This window comes from Ipomoea nil, unplaced genomic scaffold, assembly GCF_001879475.1.
Source record: "Ipomoea nil cultivar Tokyo-kokei standard unplaced genomic scaffold, Asagao_1.1 scaffold2025, whole genome shotgun sequence".
NCBI lineage: Eukaryota > Viridiplantae > Streptophyta > Magnoliopsida > Solanales > Convolvulaceae > Ipomoea > Ipomoea nil.
In genome coordinates this window covers 50,128-70,848 of record NW_017618453.1, presented here as the reverse complement: position 1 = coordinate 70,848, position 20,721 = coordinate 50,128, and the positions used below count along the sequence as shown (strand labels likewise).

Sequence of the window (20,721 nt, the reverse complement as noted above, 5' to 3'; positions counted from 1 at the left end):
TTTTTAAGTAGTATACTAAATAATGAACCTTAAATACACAATAAATATTCAATGTATTAAAAATGATCATTCAGTATATTAAAAATGAACAATATGCTAATGGACTTTCAATATATTAAAAGTTAAAAATAAATCGTATGTTTTATATGTATTGGCCTACAGGTCCCCAAATGTGAGTATAGAGATATTATTTTTAGTGTTGTTAGCTGGTTTGCAAAAAATATTTGATAAGAAATGGAATTGAACTTGTATGGAAAAGCAATTATTAGGAAAATTAATTCCATTGTTTTGTTGGTGAAAAAGAAATTAATGAGAATATTGATTCTATCATTTGGTTGGATTTAGAAATGTAATGAATAATGAGTATAAAGACCTATATTATCCTACCCAATAATAATAATAATAATAATAATAATAATAATAATAATAATAATAATAACAATAACAATAACAATAACAATAACAATAACAATAACAATAACAATAACAAGAATAACAATAATAATAATAACAATAATAATAATAATAATAACAATAATATGAAGAATATGTTGGGAAGAAAGCTCGCAAGAATATATAGTTAGCACAATGAAAATAAATAAACGGCACCAAGAAGAACACCAAGAATTTTAACGTGGAAAAACCTCCTCAAGGCAAGGAGTAAAAAACCACGGGCACAAGCCAGTAAACCTTCCACTATATAGATAATGGGTACAACAGAGGAGGCTTCTCTAATTCAACGATTAGAGGCAACACAAAATACAAGAGAAAATAACATACCCCGAGGCACAAGAATTTCTACGAAATCCACCAACTTCTTCTCGGCTAATTTTCTCACACTTGTATATCTCAACAAATTTTCTCTCCTCTCTTTTTCTTCTTCTTGAACTCTCTCATATCCAAGGTAGCCAAATCCATGGCCTTTATATAGGCTTTACAAAGCCAACTCTTTTGTCTTTTCATTTGCCCACTTTAATCTCCCATTAAGTGGACATGAATGAAGCCATTAATCAAAAAACCTTTCACTTCATCTTCCAAGCTTAATTGTTAAGCTTTTGGTCACCACCCTACCCACATTGGTGGGACCATCTAGCAACAAACTCCCCCTCACGCCAATGTGGGAGGGACTTGCATCCCTGCAGCTGAACGACATATCTCAAGCTTTTCCCTTGGTAATGACTTTGTTAACATGTCAGACCCATATTCATCTGTATGGATCTTTACAAGTTGTAACTGGTTCATCTCCAAAACATCTCGTATCCAGTGATATCTTACATCGATATGTTTCGATCTTGAATGGAAAGAGGAATTCTTACCAAGGTGTATAGCACTCTGACTATCACAAAATAACTCATATTTGTCTTGTTTGATCCCGAGTTCTTGAAGAAATTTCTTCATCCATAGCAACTCTTTACAAGCTTCAGTTGCTGCAATAAACTCAGCCTCTGTGGTAGAAAGTGCAACACACTTTTGTAACTTAGACTGCCATGATACTGCTCCCTCTGCAAATGTTATTAGATATCCCGAAGTCGGCTTTCTAGAGTCAATGTCACCTGTCATGTTTGCATCTGTGTATCCAACCAACATAGACTTATTAGAACCAAAACATAGGCATAATTTAGAAGTACCTCTAAGATATCTGAAAATCCATTTAACAGCTATCCAATGTTCCTTGCCAGGATTAGAAAGGAACCTACTCACAACTCCAACTGCATGAGCAATATCTGGCCTTGTACATACCATAGCATACATCAAACTGCCAACTGCAGAATTATAAGGGACTTGTTGCATACTTGCCTTTTCTTCCTCTGTAGAAGGACTTTGCTTACTACTTAATTTAAAGTGATTAGCAAGAGGAGAACTAACCGCTTTAGCATTGTCCATGTTAAACCTACAAAGTAGTTTCTCAATGTACTTCTCCTGAGACAACCACAACTTTTTGGCGTTCCTGTCTCGTGTAATTCTTATCCCAAGAATCTGTTTTGCTGGCCCCAAGTCTTTCATAGCAAAAGACTTGCTCAACTGTTCCTTTAGTTGATTAATTCTAGAAGCACTCTTGCCGAAGATCAACATATCATCGACGTACAACAGAAGCATAATAAAATCATCATCAGAGAGTTTTTGAAAGAACACACAATGGTCAGAAGTGGTCTTCATGTAACCTTGCTTCGCCATAACTGACTCAAACTTCTTGTACCACTGCCTTGGTGCCTGTTTTAAGCCATATAGACTCTTCTTTAGCTTACAGACATAGTCCTCTTTTCCCTTGACTTCAAAACCTTCTGGTTGCTCCATGTATATTTCTTCATCCAAATCACCATGAAGAAAAGCAGTCTTTACATCCATTTGCTCAATTTCTAAATCTAGGCTGGCTGCTAGTCCAAGAACAACACGGATGGAAGACATTTTAACAACTGGAGAAAATATCTCATCAAAGTCAATACCTTTTCTCTGGTTGAATCCCTTGACAACCAGTCTAGCTTTGTACCTTGGTCGTGAGGAGTGTTCTTCTTGCTTCACTCTGTACACCCACTTGTTTGTCAAAGCTCTCTTACCTTTAGGTAGCTTTACTAACTCAAAGGTATTATTCTCATACAAGGATTTCATCTCATCTTTCATGGCTTCAATCCACTTTTCCTTGTGTTCATCCTCTACAGCTTCTGCATAACATTCTGGTTCACCATTATCAACAAAATTAATTTCATAAATATCAGAAGAGTACCTTGTGGAAGGCTGTCTAACTCTTGAACTTCTTCGAAGCTGAGGTGGAGTTGAAGCTTCTGGAACTGGGAGTTCATCATCATTAATGGAAGCATCAGTAACATCTTGCTGCTCAATTTGGTCATCCTCTCCAACCTCTTCAGGAACCACTGTTGGAGGTACTATCTCAGTATCAACTGAATCACCGTTATGAGATCTCAATTCTTTAACCCGGTCAATATCCTCTATGGTTTGATTCTCCACGAACACAGCATCTCGGCTTCTCACAAGCTTCTTTTCAACCGGATCATAAAATCTGTAACCAAAGTCATCTAGACCATAGCCAATAAAGACACATTGTCGTGTCTTAACATCAAGTTTCGATCTTTCATCTTTCGGAATGTGCACAAATGCTTTGCACCCGAAGACACGTAGATAATCATAGGAAACATCATTTCCTGTCCATACCCGATTTGGTATGTCAAACCTTAAAGGAGCACATGGTGAGAGATTCAACACATGCGCAACAGTACTTAGTGCCTCAGCCCAGAATGTCTTTAGTAACTTTGCATGTGACAACAAACATCTAACTCTCTCAATCAAAGTCCTGTTCATCCTCTCAGCAACACCATTTAACTGAGGAGTCTTTGGTGGTGTTTTCTTATGTCGAATACCCTGCTCTACGCAATACCTATTGAGTGGCCCAATATACTCTCCTCCATTATCTGACTTTATGCATTTTAGCTTCTTCCCAGTCTGTCTCTCAACTAGGGCATGAAATTGCTTGAATATGTCCACAACTTGACTTTTATGCCTCAAAGAATAAACCCATAATTTCCTTGAGCAGTCATCAATGAAGGTAACAAAATAGCGAGCACCACCAAGTGACCTAGTTTTGAAAGGTCCACACACATCAGAGTGTATCAATTCCAATACCTCTGGTTTCTTCTTAGTCTCAGCAGAACTTTTAAAGGATACTCTGTTCTGCTTCCCTGCTAGACAATGAGCACACCTCTTCAAATGAACATTGTTCAACCCAGCTAAGCTCTTTTTTCTGACCAGCATAGACATCCTCTCCTCAGATATATGTGCAAGCCTCTTATGCCATATATCATTCGTATCGTCGTTCTCAACCGTATTGACAATATTTCCTGAGATCTTGGCCTGTAAAACATAAAGTGTAGAACACTTTGTGCCTCGAGCCACAACTAGAGAACCTCTTGTGAGTTTCCATTGGCCATTTTGGAAAGTATTACAATACCCTTCATCATCTAATTTTCCAGCAGAAATTAAATTATACCTAATATCTGGAACATGCTTCACATTTTTCAGAAGCAACTTGGTGCCATTGTTGGTTTCTAACTGAACATCGCCAACACCAACAATCTTTGCATTACCATCATTGCCCATTTTCACAACTCCAAAATCACCTGTTGCATAACTAACAAAAAAAATCCTTTCGAGCTGTAGCATGAATGGATGCACCACTATCAATTACCCAGTTTGTATCCTGACTTGCCAAATTAATGGCATCTGTGTCACCATCATAGAAGATAAGAAAATCATGTTCAACTGTAGCAGCTACACTATCATCATCACTACCATTATTCTTTTCAGAGTCTTTATTTTTCTGATTTTCTTTCTTCCGTAGTCGGCAAAATTTCTTAATATGCCCCTTTTTGTGACAATGATAACATTCAACATTAGCAAATTTATTAGATTTACCTCTACTGTTATCTCTGTTTTTATCTTTACTCCTTGGACCCTTGCTTTGACTTCTCCCCCTATTTGTTGTAGCCAAGACCTCTGAATGTTGAGAGGAAGTACCTTGTGACCTTCGTCTCATCTCTTCATTCAGGACACCACTTTTAACAAGTTCCATCGTTACAACACCGTTAGGAGCAGAATTAGTCAAAGAAATTTTTAAAGTTTCCCAAGAATCCGGCAATGATGCTAGTACCATAAGAGCAAGGACCTCATCATCAAAATTAACTCCCATACCTGACAATTGATCAACAATCCCTTGAAAATCATTCAAGTGATCCGCAACAGAACTACCCTCGTTATATCTCAACTGCACCAATTTTGTGAGATAAAACAGTTTGTTGTTGCCAGTCTTTGAAGCATATAAATCTTCAAGTTTACTCCACAGTGTCCTTGCATGGGTTTCACTACAAATATGATTATACACATTATCTTCAACAAATTGCCGAATAAAACCACATACCTGTTCATGCTCAAAGGCCCACTCTTCATCTGATTTATTTTCAGGTTTCTGGGTAGCAAACACGGGTAAATGCAACTTCATCACATATAGTAGATCTTTTATCTTATTTCTCCATATGTGATAATTTGTGCCATTCAAACTTGTAATTCTATTGAACTTTCCTTCCATAGCTTCGCACTTGAACAAGGCTCTGATACCAATTGTTGGGAAGAAAGCTCGCAAGAATATATAGTTAGCACAATGAAAATAAATAAACGGCACCAAGAAGAACACCAAGAATTTTAACGTGGAAAAACCTCCTCAAGGCAAGGAGTAAAAAACCACGGGCACAAGCCAGTAAACCTTCCACTATATAGATAATGGGTACAACAGATGAGGCTTCTCTAATTCAACGATTAGAGGCAACAAAAAATACAAGAGAAAATAACATACCCCGAGGCACAAGAATTTCTACGAAATCCACCAACTTCTTCTCGGCTAATTTTCTCACACTTGTATATCTCAACAAATTTTCTCTCCTCTCTTTTTCTTCTTCTTGAACTCTCTCATATCCAAGGTAGCCAAATCCATGGCCTTTATATAGGCTTTACAAAGCCAACTCTTTTGTTTTTTCATTTGCCCACTTTAATCTCCCATTAAGTGGACATGAATGAAGCCATTAATCAAAAACCTTTCACTTCATCTTCCAAGCTTAATTGTTAAGCTTTTGGTCACCACCCTACCCACATTGGTGGGACCATCTAGCAACATAATAATAATAATAATAATAATAATAATAATAATAATAATAATAATAATAATAATAATAATAATAATAATAATAATAATAAGAAGAAGAAGAAGAAGAAGAAGAAGAAGAAGAAGAAGAATAAGAAGAAGAAGAAGAAGAAGAAGAAGAAGAAGAAGAAGAAGAAGAAGAAGAAGAAGAAGAAGAAGAAGAAGAAGAAGAAGAAGAAGAAGAAGAAGAAGAAGAAGAAGAAGAGCAAAATAGTCAAGTCAATTCACTTTTTGTTTACAAGTTCCATGAAAAACAAAATACCACCTTCCTCATAATTTCACTTTTTGTTTACAAGTTCCATGAAAAACAAAATACCACCTTCCTCATAATTGGAAAAAAGTTTTCGAACCAAACAAAGAAAAGTCTTATTTACCTCAAATTTAACGAAAACATTTTCATTGAAAAAAGTTTTCCATACAATCAAACACTTTTAATAGAAACAACATCGGCAAGCTCAATAAAAATTTTAGAAATAAGGAATAACTAGGGGAGGTTCTAAGCTCATCATTTGAATGGCCCAGATTAAACCGCACAATCGCACCTGAGCACTGTAACCGCACCAGAACCTAGGATTTTTATCTGGGCCATTCATCTCGCTTAAATCAACGTCCAAGATTTTCAAAATTTAAATAAAAAATGCGGTGGCAATTTTGTAAATTTTGAATCTAAGTCAAAATTAAAGTGGGTGGTTCTGTGATTAATGTGCGTGAGTTTTGTATATAAGATGCGTGAGTCTTGTGCATACGGTGCGTGAGTTTTGTGCTTAATGTGCGTGGGGTTGTGCTTAATGTGAGTAGTTGGTAAAACTTAAAGTGTGGGCTTTTGTATAAGGTGCGTGAGATTTGTTCTTAATGTGAGTGGAGTTTGTGCTTAATATGCGTAAGGTTTTGGCTTAATGTGTATGAGGTTAGTGATTAATGTTAGTAATTGTTGAAACTTAAAGTCTGTGAGTTAATACTTAAAGTGCGTGGATTTTGTGCTTAATGTGCGTGTGTTTTGTACTTAATGTGCGTGTGTTTGTGCTTAATGTCAGTAGTTGTTGAAACTTAAGGTCTGTGAGTTAATACTTAAATGCGTGGGTTTTGTGTTTAATGTGCGTGAGATTGTGCTTAATGTGCGTGGGTTTTGTACTTAATGTGCGTGAGTTTGTGCTTAAAATCAACACTTAAAGTGCGTGACTTTCTTCCAGACACGCGTTTTTTTTTTTTAATTTTCATTGATTTGAGCCGTTGATCTAGATTTGATCAACGACTCAAATCTAACCGCACGGGAAGCTATACCCGCACATGAACCCATATATATATATATATATATATATATATATATATATATATATATATATATATATATATATATATATATATACACACACACCCTCTATAGATTAAGGATCAAATGAGGACTCATTCTTAGGTGAGGACGTGAGGATTAATCTTGTGCGTTCGTTTTTTTATTTCGATGGCTCAGATTTGATTTCCTAAGATGACATGGATTGATCTTTTTTGTTAAAGTTCGGTAGTAGTGTCTTTTTCTTTTTCTTTTTTTTTTAAGTGTGAATGCATGTGTAATCCTTACCTTAATTGGTATCATATTTTTTTATCACCACCGTTGCGATTTGGAGTCGCGATTTCTTCATCATTGATTGAGTGTTCGTCCATGCAATGTAATCGGTTTTTTATTTTATTTTATTTTTTTCACTCGTCCTTTTGAATATAATATTGCCTATATTTGGATGGTCGTGTATATGTACAAATACCTGGATAGTACGATTGTGCATTCGTGTGTGCTGGTTGTGCAACCTAGTATTGTAAGTTGTGCACCGTAGGCTGGTGAGTTGTGCATTAGTGCACATAGTTCTGTGCATCGTAGGTCATTCTGTATAGGAATGCACAACGCTCTGTAAAGGAATGCACAACATTTTGTATAGTAATGCACAGATTCTAATAAGACTAACTTACCCATAAATTTATATTTTCTAATATTTTAAAGAGATTTGTTTCCTTAATCCGTGTGATTTGTTCCTTTTAATCCTAGCCATGCTTTATTTTGATTTAATGGTTTAGATTAGTCCTCATGCCCTCATTTAAGGTTAGGTCCTCACTTGATCCTCACCCTATTTATATATAGGGAAGGGATCAGGTGCGGGGAGGGCTTCCCGCGCGATTTTGCGAAGGAACGCACCTTAAGCATTAAACTGGCGCACTTTAAGTACACAACACACGCACATTAAGTACACAAACAAAACAGCTTAAGAACACAAACCGACGCACCTTAAGCACTAACATCATGCACCTTAAGCACAAAACTCACCCACCTTAAGCACAAAACCCACGCACCTTAATTTTTAACAACTACTCACATTAAGCACAAATCTCACGCACCTTAAGCACAAGTCTCACGCACCTTAAGCACAAGACTCAGGCACCTTAAGTTCAAAACTCACGCACCTTAAGCACAAAACTCATGCACCTTAAGTTTCAACAGCTACATACTCACATTAAGTACACACCCACGCACCTTAAGCACAAAACTCACACACCTTAAGCACAAAACTCACGCACCTTAAGCACAAGACTCACGCACATTACTCACCGCAGAACCGCACGGGAACTTAATTCTATATATATAATTCGACTTTCGAGAGGGGAAAAACTTATGTTTTCAGTGTGTAAAATCATCAGCTCAATCACAACTTATATAAAAGTTGATGGATTAAATACTATTTAACCATGACATTAAAATTGATCATAAAATAAGTCATTGTAACCATCACAAAAGAAGAACATAAAAAATTAGTTCTTATAAAATATTAATCACTTTAGATCGTTTAGGAGGTAATTCCAACTAAGTTGGTTAAATAATTAGCTTGATAACTACAAATTAAAGTTTCAAGTCACTTTCTTATAGAAGTTATGTAAGTTTTTTGCTGACTAGTGTCATAAAGCATGTTTCACTCAAAGTGCACATTCAAATAGCATTTACAAACTTTTTGATAAATCAAATATTAAGATATGATAACATAGCTCTCTTTATATAATCTAAATATTAGCATTAAAAAATCAAAATTTAATTTCTGTAGTAAACTTTAAATAATATGCTTAAATTTGACTATTCTTACATTAATCCTTCCCATTAAATGTATAAAAAATATAATATATAATTACTCAATATCTTTAAATGAATAAAAAAAATTTCAAATTCAACTCCCATTTTTCTTACTCACATACTAAAAGACAAAATAATAACGTTTTATGCTTTTTAAATTTTTGTGTTGCCATTTATATATATTTTTTGGCGGTTGTTATATTGTGGACCATAGTCGGCAGAGCTTTGTGGATCGGACCATATTTTGAAAACGACATCGTTTCAACGGCAGTCGTCATTACTTTTTAATAGATTCTTTTTTTTTTTTTTTGTTCATAACAAAATGAAACTACAGTGTATCTAAAATGAAACTGTCTTGAATATTGTGTTTATATTATTAATTGAAACTGTAATTGAATTGAAATTATACTTTAGTTGTATTGAAATGAAACTGCAATATATATAAAATGAAATTGAATAGCATGTTGTCAAATAGAATTGTAGTTGAATAGAAATGATATTTTAGTTTTGTTGTAATGAAACTACAGTATGTATTAAAATAAATTGAATAACATGTCTCACATATTGAGTGTATATTGTCAAATGAAACTGTACTTATATCGAAATAATACTGTAGTTGTGTTGTAATGAAACTACAATGTATATAAAACGAAACTAAATAACAGTTTTACAATAGAACTGTAGGTGAATAGAAAGGATACTTTAATTTAGTTTTGCTTAAATGAAACTACACTGTATATGAAATAAAATTGAATATGTGATACAAATTAAACTGAACTAATTACACGGAATGGCTCAAAACGGATGCCGTTTCTTTTCATTAAAAGAAATGGCACCATTTTGGACATGACCACGTAAAAATAAATGGATGTGGGATTTTTTTAATTTATTTACCGAGGAGAGTGATTGACATTGGGTGTGAACTTTTTTGCATACAAATTTATTTGTAGTATATATACTAAGGCCTATTTGGTAACATACTAACATAGTTATCTTATCAATTAATTTTAGTTTATTTGACCACTATTAGCTGTTTGACTTTGTTAAACATTCAATATAAGTGTTCGATTAATTATCTTTTTATAACAATTTATTGCTCCAAAATGCTAAAATTCAAAAAACTGCTCAAATTATTGTTTTTTTTATAAACTTTTTGAGAAAGTCATTTTTGCATATAATCGATCAACTATAAGCTAACATCTAATTTACAAAACATCTTTCTACAATCAGCTAATGCTATAAACTAATAATCAAACCACTAACTCAATAAGCTAACAACTAACAATTACTCCGTACGTATTTACCAAACACCCCCTAAATGTTTATTTTTAATAAGGAAAATGATGAAATAGGCCCTTAAACTTTATTCGAAAGTGCAATTAGGCTCTTGAACTTTAAAAAAAAAAATGCAATTAAGTACGCAAACATATCATTTTAGTGCATCTAAACCCAATAACCGGTAATTTACCTTAAATAACTAGTCATCAAGATTCCGGTGAAAAAATTCTGACGGTTCTTTCAATTAAAAAATAAAAAATATATATGACATATACCTGTTTTTTATAGTTAGTTTTCTAGGCGCCGCCTAAGCGACCTAGGCGCTAGGCGCTACTCTACCGCCTTACTAGCGCCTACTGCAACCATGAAAGTAGTAATAAGAATTGAATTCTTATTGGACTTTTACTTCTTTTATTAACAAATTTTGATAATAATGATAATAGTAAGCTCTCCAAAGTAAATTACATAACGTAACACAATTTATCTAAACATCTGTCAAGGTGAAATTGAATGGTTGCACTGCACTGCAGTACTGCACCTGAAATGTTTTGGTGATGCAATGGTTGGCTAAACGGCCATGCACGTGAGGATCAATATAAAATGGGATGGCTGGTATAAACAATGAAGCAAAAGTTGGCGGGCTGATGTACATATTTGACTCTTAAGAATTGATCAAATATATATATATATATATATATATATATATATATATATATATATATATATATATATATATATATATATATTGAATGCTCCTGACTCTATTACAATTTAGTATCTGTTCATAACTACTTTCTTAACCTACTGAAGCACAGAGAGAGCCAATACCGCCTCCACTGAAACTCAAACTCACAATCTCCCATATATATATACTACTTTTTATTAATACTATTATTTTCCCACCATTTAATTAAGATAAATTATGAATTTGAATGATTATATATATTTTTTTGAGTACTACTGATTCTAATATATTGTAGTATTTGTTCAAATACACCTTTTCAACTTACTAAAACACAAACCGCCTCCTACTGAGGCTTAAACACATGACCTCCCATTTCTGAGAGTCATTTCATGATTGGCTTGAATGATAACTATATAGTATATATTCATTAATCTTACCATGATATATTAAACTACACAATTATAATAAAAACTAAAATGATTACTATTTTCTTTTGTTTTTACGAATACTTTACAGCTAGTGGATATTAAAATAAATAAAACATAAATCTTTGTTGTCGTGTGATGAGAAGAGTCCAATGGTCCATTTCAAGCAGAACTACTTTGAATGTATGGGAATATTAAAATTTCTACACTACTCCTGATAGGGACGATTGGATAGACTATTATTAGCCCACCATTTAATTAAGATTAATTATGAGTTTGAATAATTGGAATAATCCTCCCTCCTATATAAAGGCCAGCATATATGAACGAAGGGTATATACATATCCACTTAGCTTAACTGCCTAGCTTTCTGGATCGATCTAATATAATGGAGAACTTGATTTCCTTTGCTCTCTTTGTTTCTTTCCTCGTTTTAGTGTACACACAATGGAAGAAGCAAAGGCGAGGGAAAATGCCGCCGGGCCCCAGGAAGCTGCCGATCATCGGAAACTTGCTCCACATAACAGGTCCGGTGCTCCCCCACCGCGCCCTGAGAGATTTGGCGAGGAAATACGGCGGCCTGATGAGCCTTCAAATCGGAGAAATTTCGGCGGTGGTGGTGTCGTCACCCGACATGGCCAAAGAGTTCCTAAGAACTCACGACCTGGCTTTCGCGACCAGGGCGGAAACCCTCGCCGGAAGCATACTCTTGTACAATAACTCCGACATCGTACTTGGCCCGTACGGGGATTACTGGAGACAAATGCGCAAAATATGCATCACCGAGCTCCTCAACCCACGCCTCGTCAGATCCTTCAGCTCCATCCGCCACGATGAGATCCACCGTCTTTTGGCCGACGTCCGTTCATCTGCCGGCCGCCCCTTCAACGTCTCCGAGAGAATCTTTTTATTTACCAGCTCCATTATATGTAGAGCCGCATTCGGTAAGATATATACATGATATCATTTTTTATTCCTATATATTTTTATAATAATATATTACATAATATATTAGAGTCTTAATTAAGTGCAAATTAACTACGCTTACTAAGTTTTTTAGTTAGACTGAATAATTAGAAATTTTTAGTCAATGAATACATGATATTAGGGTTGGTTTTTAGATTTTTGTGGCCCTCGAGTAAATAAATAAGGTCCTACCAAAATTAAAATTTTTAAAATTAATACTGTAATTTTATTATCTAAATATATAACAAAAATATATATATATATATCCGTGCATTACACGCGCACCGCACGGATAATTGGGCAATTACTAGCTCGAATCCAAGCAAGGATAACATAAAAAAACATAATCGATACAACATATTTCATCAATTGCACTATATAATATTCGTTGTTATAATTTAAAGATTATAACAAATCTTTTCCGTGCAACGCACAGGTAAAAATAGACATATTATGGAATAATAATAATAGTGTGCACAAGTTTTGAATCTTAGACCTCAAAGTTAAAATACAATAAATATATGTTCCTACTATTTCTTTATAAAGCCTTTTAAGTTTAATTAAAAACTTTTAATTTTTATTTCTAAACTAACTAGGTAAAAATAAAGTATTGAGCTTCTAAAATTTGGGGCCCTGTGCGGTACCCCAGCTTGCACAATCCAAAATCCGGGACTGCATAATATTCATTATATAGCACATTCAATTATAGTACTCATATTGCTCAATAGATACTAATACACTATAATTAGAGATCAACATCATTTCTGCTTTTGCTACTACGAGGTCAAGTTAAGATTATTTAGATCTAACATTTAATTCATTTAATTCAATAATAATAGGTGAGGTGTTCGACGGAAGAGAGCAGTTCATTCAGCAAACAAAGGATATATCAGTGTTGACTGGCAGCTTTGATTTTGCGGATATGTTTCCGTCCTGGAAGGCTCTCCATCCCCTCTTCGGAAACAAGAGCGAGATCCTCAAAACTCATCGTAAAACAGATTCAATCATAGAAAGCATCATTAACGATCACAGAAACAAATTGGAAAGCGGCACCGGTGAGGATTGCATAATCGACGTCCTCCTCAAACTCATGGACAGCGGCAACCTTCAAGTCCCCATCACCCACGACAACATCAAAGCCATAATCATAGTACGTATGAATGTCAATAATTATATTGTTTATTTTGGAGGTGTCTGGTAAATGGCTTTTAGTTGATTGAATTAGTGGGTTTAACTAGCTGATTCTGGTAAATTAGCTGCTGATTAAATACAAAATAACTTTCTCAAATTGCTGATTTAAAAAGCCACTTTAAACAGTTTTTTGAATTTTAGCATATTTTTAACACAAGTATATATATATATATACAGGATATGTTCGGAGCAGGAAGCGAAACGTCGACGACGACAAGCATGTGGGCGATGTCGGAGATGATGAAGAACCCTCGGGTGTTGGCGAAGGCACAAGCGGAAGTGAGGGAAGTTTTCAAAGGGAAAGAGATGCTGGAGGAGAGCGACGTGGAGCAACTGCCGTACCTGAAAACGGTGGTCAAAGAAACGCTGAGGTGTCATCCCCCGACGCCATTGATAGCCACGAGGGAGTGCAGGGAAGAGACGGTGATCAACGGCGGCTACACCATACCCGTGAAAACCAAAGTGATGGTCAACGCTTACGCCTTAGCCACGGACCCGCAGTACTGGGAGGAGCCCGAGAGGTTTATACCGGAGAGATTTGAGGACAATGGAGTTGATTTCAATGGAAGTCATTTTCAGTATGTGCCTTTTGGAGCTGGGAGGAGGATATGTCCTGGGCTTGCGTTTGGGTTTGCTAACACTATTTCTCCTTTGGCGCATTTGCTTTACAACTTTGACTGGAAGCTACCGGAGGGAGTTACGGCGGAGACTTTGGACATGACGGAGATGCTTGGATTGGCGGTGGCGAGGAAGAATGATCTTATACTCATTCCTTCCATTCCATCTCTTTCTTAGTTATATATTTTCATCATATCTTTCACTCCATTCTTATTAATTAGCTTCTTTCTATCATGTACTCCCATCCTTCTTCTTTTTTAACCTCAACTTCATTTTTTTTTTTTTATCATAAATTGAGTTTTAAACAAAATAATGTAATCAATTTTCTAATCTCATCTACTTGTGAAATTAATGCATATATATCTATTTATTACACAAAAAAAAAAAAAATGTCTCTAAAGCTATCAGCGTAGTCTTGGTATTTTGATAATTGCAAAGCCTAGTTGTTGCATGTTCTGTTGCAATTCTGACGTTTGGTTGGAATGAATGAATTAGGGGAAAATGAATTGCAATTCACTGAAATTACATTATCTGGTATGTAGGATAGAATTATTGGGAATGAAAACGGAAGAAGTGGTATAAAAACTAAAATGTCTTTATGTAATAATACTAATATTTCGTAATAATTAAGGATAAACAAGTATTTTTCTTCCTTTTCCCCTTTCAATTCGGTCCAACCAAACACTATAATTCGGGTGGTCAAAGGATTATGTTGTAATTGAATTACAACTACATCCAACCAAACAACCCATGAAATCGGGCATGCATAGAGCAGCATTAGGATTTAGGAGTGACAATGTTGTCTGGTAAGAAAGTTTTTAATTTTAATTTAATTTTCTGTTGATTGAATGACCTCTTTTGTTCAAGATTTCGAATTTGGTGTGCTTGCATTAGTTTTCAAACCCTTATTAGGGTAGTATTCGTCATTGGCCATAAATTCAATAATATTTACGTGGTCTTATTTTCTCTAGTTTTTCAATTTTTTGTTTTCCTCTGCAATATGCCAAAAAATAAATAAAAATAAGAAACACTACTTTAATTTTCACTCCAATAATACATTTTTGTCTTGTTTTTCCAGCATGTTAGCCCACCTGTCATGCTGACAAACAGACAAAGTATGCAAATATAGTATTTTACGTATATATGAGGTTGGAATTTGTGGCATTAAAAATAGCAGCCGCCGCCTAGGAGGCTAGCTAGTACATTCCCCAGTGAAACGTGAAATTGATATTTAGGTGATATTTAAGGAAAAGAAAGATAATTTATTTGACTAGTGATTTGTGAACCTACTTTCGTTGACTATGTTTTGTCATATAATAGTCTCTGTTGACTGCTGGGACGCTCTGCACTATACCACAGTACCAGGCCACTTCATGGCATGTTTGATACACAAGAATTGAAATTCTTTTCTCTTGTATGTAATTTTTTTTTTAATATGTACAATTTCATTGTTTCATTAAGAAAAATTATAATTTCATGGAATTGTAATTTCCTCCAACTATAGAATTGAATTCTTATTCTCTAGAATTGGAATTTCATAACAAATGGGAAAGCAAAAAAAAAAAAAAAAGAAAAAAGATTGTATTTATAAATTATTATTATTATTATTATTATTATTATTATTATTATTATTATTATACAAAAGCATGTTAGTTTTTATATTTTTTTTTCATTTTAATTCTCAATAATTCTATTCGTGTCAGTCAAACAATAGAATTTTCATTATATTCCTACTTTCCCTTGACGCCATATAGGAATATTTTGATATGGTGCGTTTAATGTATTCCATTCATGTTATTTTATATGTCTAATTTGATTAATGAAATTTGATTGACATTATTTATAATCATATTTTTCATAATATGAAGTTTAGTGTTAATATACAAAATTTATATATTTAAAAACTATATTAAATGTACTATTAAAAATCAAATAAACAAAAACAAGAAAATACTAAAGAAGATTTAAAAAAAAAAAATGTGTAAGCCAACAAATAGTAAACATGGACATGTGTGTGTGTGTTAGTTTTATTTTTCATATAATCATGTATGTAATCATAAATAAGAAGTATTATGTGGAGCACACACAATACTATTTTAGGTAGAGTGTAATACTTTTCTATGAACTTATAAAAAGTATTACATTTTAGTATTACAATGCTACAAGTTCAACTCCCAACAAAGCAGCCTAGCTATTAGAATTTTTGGTTTAAGCCGATCAATTATGGACAACTTAGGCTAGTTTATCTCATTGTGGTATTTTACCGCGTAAGGTCACAATGCGGGGTTTACCCAATATACTCGGGTAGTGGCTGCGAGTTTCTCTCATCACGCACTCAAAAAAAAATGCAATATAAGGGCAACCCCAAACAAGTTGGTCAGATGGTTGACTTGGTAACCATTGCACGTACAACTCCACAAAGTTACTAAAACCTGACAATTATGAACACGACCTGTTAACACGACACGAAACCGGACACGAATATAACGGGTTAGTGTTTAGCCTTAATGTGTCCCGGGTCGTTAACGGGTTGACCCGTTAAGGACCTATTATGTTTCGTATCTTAACGGGTCACATGTTTAACCCGTTAATATTATCGTCTTAACCCGTTTACACAAACATGTTTATAACCCGCTAAGAAACATTGTCATTTAGGTAAGAACCATTGTCATGATTGAGATTACAAAAGATATCATGAACATGACTAAGGATGAATTTACTACATCAGGCCAAGATTGGACACCAATTATTAATGTTCAACAATCTGAAATTTGAATTTTTATTGTGTTCAATTTTACTCTAAAAATTAGCATTGACTTCTTTAATTATGATTTTTGGATGTTATTTTATCATTTTATAAATGTTATAAATTGAATATTTTTTTAGTTTGTTTGATGGATTGAATTGTAGGTTTTATTTCTTTTTTTATATAACTTAACTTTAAATTTTAATTTTTTGTTTTAATATATTAATAGGTTTAGCGCGTTTAAACGGGTTTCATGTCATATCGTGTCGACAAGACCCAAAACCTGTTAACAAAACGTGTTTATCGTGTCAACCCGTTAACAAATCGTGTTTGTGTTCATGTTCAAAATTTGAACCCATTAACCTTAATGTGTCATGTCCGTGTTTACCACGATCCTGTCGTTATCGAGTCAACCCATTAACGAACCCGTATACACGAATTGTCAGGTCTAAAAGTTACAAATTCAATTCTCAAAGAATACTGTTAATTGACCGTTTTTATTTGAACTGATCAACTATAAAAAACCTAAATAAAATTTATTCGATACTTATTCGATACACATTTTTATATAGTGGTTATGAACTTTTCTCAACATTAATAAAACATAGTATGCAATATATTACTACTTCTAATATTTTACATATATATGTGCTTGGAATTTCTAGCATTAAAAATGGCAGCCGCCACCTAGGAGGCTAGGACATTCCCATGTGAAACTAAAGACTGATAATAATATTCAGGTGGTATTAAAGGAAAAGATAGAAAATTTATTCGGGTAGTATTCAAACTTGTGATGCTACTTTCGTTGATTATTTTTGGTCATATATATATAATAGTCCCTGTTGGGATGCTCTGTAGTATTCCACTCTAAGTACTTCATGCCACAATTTCTTTTTCATCAGTTAAGAGAGAGAAGAAAAAAAGGAAAGGAATAATAAATACTCCTGCACACGTCATGCTGGGCGTGGTAGTGCGCGAATGGAAGTATGGAACGCATGTTTTCCGGGTGATTTTTTTCATTTCAAGGGTCCACAAAAAACTTGAATTTAATTTGCATGATAAAATTTCCACAAAAAATCACCCTTACATTAGTTGAAAAAAAAATCACTCAAGTTTTTTAAGTCTGAAAAAACTCTTTAAAAATCACTAATGGCATGGAATATGTGAATACTAGAAAGGCTGCATCATCAAGGCTTACTGAGATCACTACATCTATCTTGCTCGCGGAGAAACACGTACTGCTCGAGGTGTTTGCAGAGCTTATGGGGAGAAAAGATTAGACCGGTGTTCTAAGGGAAAAGGAGGCTCAATGCACTTTTACAAGAACATAGTGGATTCTAAATGATAGTACAAAAAGATAATTTGAGACTAAATTTGGAATTGTCACAAAAGACAATGGACCTCCACTGAAATTAACTCTTATAAAAAGTATCACACATTTACACATCTAAAATAAAACCAACTTAAACAATACTTAATTATTTATTCATAAATATCCATATTAGACAAGCTCATGAGCTAATTTCTGAACTTTTCTTACAACTATTATAAGTTCTTATATTTGAAATTGATAGATACCCCAAATCAGCCGCCTGGATGGGAGGTCAGACTAGGTAGCCGGATCTACAGGCAACGCATTACTTGGTAGGAGGAAGATCCCTGGAGACCTCTCGGACACGGTACAGGACGCCTCATAAGTGACAGCGACTCACTTCATAGCAGCCAACCCACCAGCTGGCGCGTCCCCAGGCGGACTCTCAGAAGTGACGCGATTCAGCGACCAGCTACGGTGGTCGGCGTGTCCCCGGCCGAACACCCCAACAAGGTTCAATTGGGCGACCAGGTCACACGGGCGGTGCATCCCCGACCGCGTGCCTTTCCGGGATCCGGCCAGGCGACTAGGCTTTGCGGATAGGGTGTCGTTGACTAGGGGCAAGCGCCCAGGAAGGCGCCCCCGCGCAGTCGGGACCATTCACAACCGAGTGCACACCCAGAGACGCGTATCAGCGGATCCTGTAGAAGCAATCTTTGCTCGTTAAGCAATTTCCTTAGTTAATTCAGACGGCAAAAGAAGTTAGTTAGCGGCTGCATCAGCCTTACGTCAGCCATACCTCTTTGACTCGGCTGAAACGCCAATCCTACTTACCATGTATAAACCCCACATCTATGTATAAATATCCCCCGGGGATCATCATGTATCGGATCGACATTTTTTTAGGGCAAAACCCTAGAGAAATAATATCACATTATTCTATCTTTATTACTTGATCTTTATTTTCACTATCTCGCATAAAGATCTTTAATTTATTCTCTTTCCGGTAGTGTTGGCCTGCCGGGCAGCCATCGAGACTGTAAAAATAATATTGACGCCGTCCATGGGGATCGAAACTAATGCTCTGTAACACATGAATACCAATATTGATATGTGGTGACTGGAATGAACTATAATAAACAAAAATACCACAAACAACAGTGAAAGAGAGAAAGAGCACAAAAATAGAGAAGCTATATTTGAGGGTCAACTGAGCTTAGTAAGATAACAATAATAATAAAATAAAAAATACATACACATAGCATTCTAATCTGTACAAATTTGTTGTTAACCTACTAAAAATGTTAATTGCACTTTTTTTCCAAGTTCATGAATGAATTTGGAACTTATTCGAGTTCAGTGACTTAATTGCTATCCTTCAAATAATTCAATGACCTATTTGTACCTTTTTCCTTTAATTTATAATGAGCTATGTGAAGTAAAAATGTTGAAAAAACACAGTGGCTATTTTTACTATTAGATTCCCACAAATGCCACAAATAGTAGTAAGTTAACAACAGTTAAGAAAAAAAAAATAGTATTAGCATACCTTAAGCAGTACTATGGACAGCCTTAAGGCAGAATCGATACTCCTCAATGGAGTGTGATCAGCGGTGAAACTAAGATAAATAGCACAAATTTAAAGCAACATTAACATTATATATTGAGAAAATATCATTTTTGTCCCTGACTATTATAGATATATCATATTTGGTCCTTGACTATTATTTTTCTCAAATTAGGTGCATGACTTTTTAATTAATATCAGATTTGGTTATTCGGTCCAATTTTTCGACAAAATATTATCGAAATTTCAATCGGAAAAATAATATGTTGTAATTAGTAGAATATTTTGGTCCTTTTAAATATATTTTATTTTCTCTTTTATTTTTAAAATTTAAATTCTGTTCAGTATGACTATGTTCTGGCCCCATATAGTTGTGACTTGTGTATGGAATCTGCTTTAGCTTCAACATTAAAAGATTTCAATGAGATTGACCATGAAAAATTTCAAGTTATGACTATTTTGAGGATGCTTAACGTTCTCTTTCCAAGTTATTAAAGTCTGCAAATATGAGTTGTATGTAATCTTTTATCGGAGTTCTAATTCTTTATCATTCACATTTTGTGAAATTCTCTACGTATAATGTTGCAGTCCCTAATTGCAGAATTCGTGATTTTTGTGTTCTCCACAGTGGTGTCTGCGTTGGACAAGATCCATGGTAAGGGACTAAGGGAGAAGAAGAAAAATATAAACCGTTCAGTGAGAAAAACAAAAGAGGAAAATAGAATATATTTGAAAGGATTAAAATACCCTTTTAGTTACAACATATTATTTTTCCGATTAGAATTCTGGTAATATTTGCCGGAAAATTGGATCGAAAGACCAAATCTGATACTAATTAGAAAGTCATGCACCTAATTTGAAAAAAACAATAGTCAAGGACCAAATGTGCTTCACCGATAATAGTCAATGGACCAAAAATGATATTTTCTCTTATATATTTAACAAAGTAATTAATGGACCACATTTACAATTACCTCTTCTTAAAAGCTTGAAACTCCGACGAGTCGTGATTGAACCAAAGTTATGTAGTATCAAATGAGCTTGCTATGTACACCTCATCAAATGAGCTTGCTATGTACACCTCACTATCTTCAATAAAAATTTAACAATTTAAGTGCATTAT

General features: G+C 34.5%; 1 protein-coding gene across 1 annotated transcript; it reads left to right on the top strand.

Moving 5' to 3' along the window:
• The first annotated feature begins 11,532 nt into the window (after positions 1-11,532).
• LOC109147633 (premnaspirodiene oxygenase-like) lies at positions 11,533-14,257 on the top strand. The gene is made up of 3 exons (XM_019295240.1): positions 11,533-12,142; positions 13,004-13,314; positions 13,533-14,257. Exons 1-3 carry the CDS (start codon positions 11,587-11,589, stop codon positions 14,148-14,150), a joined length of 1,485 nt encoding a protein of 494 aa, XP_019150785.1. The 5' UTR covers positions 11,533-11,586; the 3' UTR covers positions 14,151-14,257.
• Positions 14,258-20,721: the final 6,464 nt, after the last annotated feature.

What these genes read in the sequence shown, in the direction of transcription:
- LOC109147633 (XM_019295240.1), top strand. Translation starts at nt 11,587, where the DNA reads ATGGAGAACTTGATTTCCTTTGCTCTCTTTGTTTCTTTCCTCGTTTTA. An exon ending in TATATGTAGAGCCGCATTCG is followed by an intron (nt 12,143 to 13,003) that starts GTAAGATATATA and finishes CAATAATAATAG; the next exon opens with GTGAGGTGTTCGACGGAAGA. An exon ending in ACATCAAAGCCATAATCATA is followed by an intron (nt 13,315 to 13,532) that starts GTACGTATGAAT and finishes ATATATATACAG; the next exon opens with GATATGTTCGGAGCAGGAAG.